The sequence below is a fragment of the Oxyura jamaicensis genome, chromosome 17 (assembly GCF_011077185.1).
Source record: "Oxyura jamaicensis isolate SHBP4307 breed ruddy duck chromosome 17, BPBGC_Ojam_1.0, whole genome shotgun sequence".
NCBI lineage: Eukaryota > Metazoa > Chordata > Aves > Anseriformes > Anatidae > Oxyura > Oxyura jamaicensis.
In genome coordinates, this window is record NC_048909.1 from 11,626,143 (window position 1) to 11,632,142 (window position 6,000).

Consider the following 6,000-nt stretch of genomic DNA (forward strand, 5'->3'; position numbering starts at 1 on the left):
ATTATGAGCTCAACGTTGAAATGTGGTTTTTAACTATCAGTAATGGAATTCTGGAATAGTTTCTTAATCAGAGTAGAGACAAATAATTAGATAATTTTGGGTTGAAATGTGATCAGTTAATGAAATGAAGAATATTGGTTGGTATCTGTGAAAGCAGAAGAACAGTTTCAGTGAATCAGAAGATTGTATATTCCCAATGTTGGAATACCTGCTTAGTTTATATGGTTCTCAGTGTCATGCACATACCAGCATAAAGAATGGCCTACTTTAACCATTCTGTATTTCTCTGCAATTATAGCTGACGTTGTCATACAAATGCAAAATCATACTTAGATTGTTCAAGGAAATAAAATGCGTTGCCATAAGAGACACCCCCACCGCCTGCCCTTAAAAAAACAAAACCAAAAAAACACTATTGAGCATAGGTTGAGACAAGTGTTTTTTCTTTGTTTTTGCACATAACTAATTGTTAAGTACAGTTGCCAAAGTTCGTAGAGTGGCCTTGGTTGAAAAGGACCTTAAAGATCATTTATTTTCAACCTCCCCTGCTCTGGGCAGGGTTGCCAGCCACTACAGCAGGCTGCCCAGAGCCGCATCCAGCCTGGCCTTGAATCCTTGAATACCTCCAGGGATGGGGCATCCACAACCTCTCTGGGCAACGTATTCCAGTGCCTCACCACCCTCTGAGTGAAAAACTTCCTCCTAATATCTAACCTAAATCTCCCATCATAGTTTAAAACCATTCCCCCTTGTCCTATCACTACCAACACACATAAACAAGCATTCCCCCTCCTGTTTATACCCTCCCTTCAAGTACTGGAAGGTTGCAATGAGGTCTCCTCAGAGCCTTCTCTTCTCCAATCCCTCCCCCTCCCCCCTCCAAGTGCATATTAATGTAGATATTCTACAAAGCAGGAAAATGGTAGTGTTCACAGATTTTGGCTGGGAAAATGAGAAACTAAATGACCTGTTAATCATCACATGCTGTCCCTCAGAGAACCCCAGATTCTTATACTTAACTCTGGTTCAAACCATTGTACATACAGAGCTATTCCTCAGCCAATTCTGTTGATGTAAATTCTTGGGATTAAGTGTTTGTGGAACTTTGCTTTTCCTGAGAGAATGATTCTAAAAGTGAAATAACACAGACAAAACATTCTTTCTGAATTGGTACAAGAACTGCTTTGAATATTATCAGGACATACATCAGAGAGAAAGTCTTCCAAAACTTGACCCCTTGTTTGGGGTAAGCTCCAGCAGAAGTTCAGCAAAAGAATCTGAACTAGCACTGGGTAGATAACTTCAAAATATACTTGGCTGTGGTTTTGGCAGGTTTATGGTTTTGTGTCCAGCTGATCACAGATGCTAAGAATAGTGATGTTTCTGCAGGAAAATTACTTGGAACAAAATAATTTATCCACGTAATGTTTTCCTTGTCCATTACACTTGCTTTGTGGAATTAGAATTCCTACCAGAATACTGATGATAGAATGCATATGTCCACCCTTTTTTTCAGTCTTGTGATACTGTATATTTTTCACAAATAAAGATGCATTGTGCAACAGAGGCACATTGAACATTTGTATTGTGCACAGCCTTGTGAAAAGGTCAGGTGATCTAAGATTTGTGTTAAGCATAGTCTGTGATTTAAATCTCAATGTTAAAATTTAATAAGTGGCCATTATTTACTGATTTCTGACATGTGTCATTAAAGTCACATACAGAGCAAAATTAAACTGAGTAACAATTTATAAAAGTGAAGAATTCTAGTTTCTATAGGCTTTATGGCTCCTGGGCCTGATGCAAAAAAGTGGTTATGTTGCTTTATTTGTTATTTTTAGAGAGACTTGCCTCATGGCTTTCATTAACTCTAGTATCTCAGTAAAAATAGATTAAACAAGTGGTTTCTATAAGTTTATCACACCATGACATAATATTTGGAGAAACTGCAAGTCATGAGTAACTCCAGTTTAAATTTGAAAATCATTTTAACCTGAGCAGCGACCTTGCTGATAATGCTGTAAGGTATTTGATGTATCTTACAGATCATTAAGTACTTTTATTTGTACATTTTTAAGTACAGTTGTTTGTGAGAAAGAATATCTCAGTCAAATTTCACAGTTTTTTTCTAGGCTTCACTATGGCTGGGAAAAACTGGGCTGAATTCACAAGAGGCATTAAAAGGAAGGACAGATTTGGTTCTTAGCATAAGAAATGTTACTGCAGTTTGTATACATTGGTCTGTGTTGGAGAATCTTGACCTTATTCTACCAAGTTTGTTTCATCAGAATAAAGCTTTAAGTTCAAGCCTGTATTTGTCAAAACTTAACACATCTGCCCTTAAAGAAATCTATTCCTTTTCTGCTTGTGTATTTCATTTTGAGTATTTGATTTCACATTTTCTTCTCAGTTGTCCCTAATAGCATTTTTCCCTTCACAGCATTTTCTGGTCCCCTGCCAAAAGAAACTTTAAGCTTTAAAAAAGCTAAGTGTGCTAAGATTTTATAGTGAGAAGAAATCTTCTACCTCTTTCTCTTTCCAGTGACTGCTCTTTTTGAGCCAGAGACAGTATTAGTATACTGTGAAGAGGCTGCTTGATTTCTGGGAGGAAGAACTGAACTATCTCAGTACCAGGATATCTGAGAGAAGTTTAGATAGTTGTCCTACAATGTATTGGCAGGATCCCAACACACATTTCGCCAAATGAGAACTTCAATTACACTGAAAAGGAAAATTTGGCAGCCACTTTGTATAAACAAAGCCTTTCTCTTCTATTTTTTGTGCCAGTCTAATTGCTTGCTTTTGGTTTGTGCTTGTCAGCAAATAGGAATACTCCAGAAAAACCCTGACAATGATGTCATATCCTATAAATAATAGATTTTTCTTGCTCAGCCCATATACTGTTCTCTGCAGAAGATGAGAAATTAAATATGCTGGTTACAAGACTGAAGGGGAAAAATGGGAACCAAAACATCAGGATTCCTTCCAATTATACTCAAAATATATTGCTAATCATCATTTTCTCAGGGAATCACCAACAACCAACAGGTTTCAGCAATACCATGATGCAACTACTGCAACTTCTTCCTCCCCCAGGAGTGTAAGAAGTGATCTGAGGAGAGTGCTTGTCCCCAGGTATGCAGTTTTTCCCTGAGCTAGACAACAGTATCCAAACGCTGTGGCATCATGCCACATCATTTTGTAACCTGCCATGCCTTGCAGTTGTTCCATTCCAAAACAATTCTTACTGCTGAACTCTCAGAATGATTAGGTTAGACCCGGTATTCTCCACACGTTATTCTTGGTCCTTGTTGGGATAAATAGGCATGTTTTCTCCATTCACCTTCTTACTCAATCCTTCACCTCTGTCTTTCCTTCAGAGTTACTTTACTGTAATCAAGAAAGACAGTCTGGCGAAAGGAGGCTGTGCCTTATGGACAGCCATTGAGAAGTCTTGGCTGAGAATCCAAATTAAGAAGTTTTAAGGGATGTTTTTAAACTTGTAAGCTTAAAGAAGCAATTCTGTAAAATAGGCAACATCAGAGTACAGCAAACCCAAGACAAGGTATTTTTGACGTTTTATTTAAAAAGGTTGACACCAGTTTGACTAAATGTCTTAAAATTCTGTTTAAATAAAATTAGTTGGAAAAGTAAGGAACCAATTAATTCTCCTTTGACTTTTTACCAGTGTAACAATGCTTGTATTCAATCACAACAAAATGCCTGCAACAGCTGCTTTTGAAACTAGGTTTGTTTGCATTGTAAAATAATTTCTCAGAACAACTTGTAAACATATTAGCTATCAGAAATTGCTGCCAAAAATCATGTTAATAAGTTTTTTTAGACAGTTATTTCCTACTAATTAAAACGAAGACCTTCTGCATAAGTCTTTTCCTTAACTTGTACTTAACAACACAAAATCCACGATAGGACCCTAAAATAAATAAATAAATAAATAAATCACATGACAGGACCCAACTTATAAGAACAGTCCTCCGTAGCTTCTTTTTCTGTTTTTCCATAACTAAGTGAATTCCAATGTGATTAACCTCTTTATCATGTTCTGAGTTTTAAAACTTCCTCGGTACTGGCTTCCTGGAGAGGCATGTTGCCACTTAGTCACTGAAATCATGTTAGTGGAGAGGAGAGGAGACAAGAGGAGAGTCTGGGGAAGAATAATTTGTTACCTAATTGAAGTGCATAACTTTGAACAGTTAAAAGTATCTAGCAATATCAGAAGAATATAAATTCTAAAATGTGAAAAAGGACTGTGGGTTTGTTTAAATAACTTCACAGTAAAACATAATTGATGATATTTGAACACTGTGAAAAATGAACTGGTAGGTATTTCCAATAAAAATCTGTATACATGAAGGACAAAGTAGGAAGGAAAAAGATAGATAGGCCCTACATGATATTTTGAAAGGCTGTCATAGGGTCCTTCCCTCACTCTCTCTTTATGGTTTTATTTAAAGTTAAGTGTGTTAAGTGGGTGTTTAATGCTGTGCGGTGACATCAGTTATTTCTTTTGGTTCTCTTCCTATTCCATTAAACTTTACTTAAGTGTCGTCTTCTGTACTTCTAATGTAAAACTGGTACAGAACAGAGAGAGAACTGTCAAGAGTGCATTAACTTTAGAGGTGGCAGAAGTCATATGCGCTAGAAGATCAAGACATGTGGAGGGATGTATACCCTTACAACTTCATTCTAATAATCTTTTTGAGTATTAAGCGCTTGTTATTAAGCTTTGGTCACCACTCCCCTCTTATGCTTCTTTTCTATAAGTTATAGTAACTAATATTTTTAAATTGCTTTTCCTAATTCCACATTTCCACAAGATAACAGAGTAAATTTCCTTTTCATTCACGGGGAATAAAATGTTTGCTATTAGGTTTCTCTAAATTTACTGACTTTTGTAAGTTTTTTTTTTTTTTTTTTTTTTTTAAGTGAAAGTCTATGAAATTATATTTTTACATGAATGGGGGGTATACAATATCAAATTCAATTCCTACTTTCATAGGCTTTCCTCCCAGTTTCTGTCTTGGATCTAACAGGTAGTGATTTACTTTTAAAATGTATTGCTTTGTTACATAATGAAATAAATGACATTTCCAGCAAAGTAAAATTGCTGCTTACCACTGCCAACATAATTACTTTAATCAGATTCTTTCAGCTTTTATTGAGAAATTGTACTGTTAATTTGTCTAAACGTTTGTTTTTTTCCAGATTATCATTAAGAATTGAGCCAGGTAACAGCTCCCCTCGACTGGTTTCCTCTAAAGAAGATCTTGCAGGTATAAAAGTTTGTTTGAAAGTTTGAGTAAGAAAATAATGTTAATTACAGAAATCTACTGAAATATACAGGAGAGCCCATTAATCAGTTTCCAATATGGGCTTTTTGTTGTAATTACAAAATTATCTTTTAAAGACTGTTAGAAAATTGATCTCTTTCTGTGCATATGGCCAGTTTCAGAACACCATTGGTCAAAAACACCACTCTTGTGATGCTTGTTAAAAATCTGATTTTTACTACAAATTTTTACAGGGCCCACTTGTACTTGGGTTAGCATTTTCCTTTGTCTTACATAATTGTCCTCCATTTGTGATATTTACCCCTGAATGTTCTTACAGTGACAAATTATATCCCACATAACAGGACTGATTTTGCACATAACAGCATTCATTTTGCTAGGCAAAACAAATCTGTTGATCTTGAATAAATGAAAGCAATTTTTTTTCATCTTTTTTTTTTTCATTTTTTGATCAAACACTACCACCTCAGCTTAATATGGTTTACTCCATAGTCATAGCTCTTTCTTTTTTTTTTTTTCTTAAGAATAAATAAAAATAAATTTGATTTCAGAAGTAAGACTTAATTTGTGGAGACTGCAGATGAGGGGTATACTGAGTAGTTTGCCTTTCTGGTTGGCAAAGCAGCAGCATTTTTGATACAATTTATTAGTAAGTATTGTATCTTTAATAGAAAGCAGAAAACCTGTT

General features: G+C 35.5%; 1 protein-coding gene across 11 annotated transcripts in view; it reads left to right on the plus strand.

Annotated features, from left to right (window-relative positions):
* The window catches only part of RALGPS1 (Ral GEF with PH domain and SH3 binding motif 1), a 127,465-nt gene that overhangs the window by 84,868 nt on the left and 36,597 nt on the right, over positions 1-6,000 (plus strand). For all 11 annotated transcript variants that reach the window (XM_035341857.1, XM_035341856.1, XM_035341854.1 and 8 more), the window contains one exon: positions 5,227-5,294. In XM_035341857.1, the coding sequence (XP_035197748.1) occupies positions 5,227-5,294 (68 nt within the window). The remainder of the gene's footprint in view (positions 1-5,226; positions 5,295-6,000) is intronic.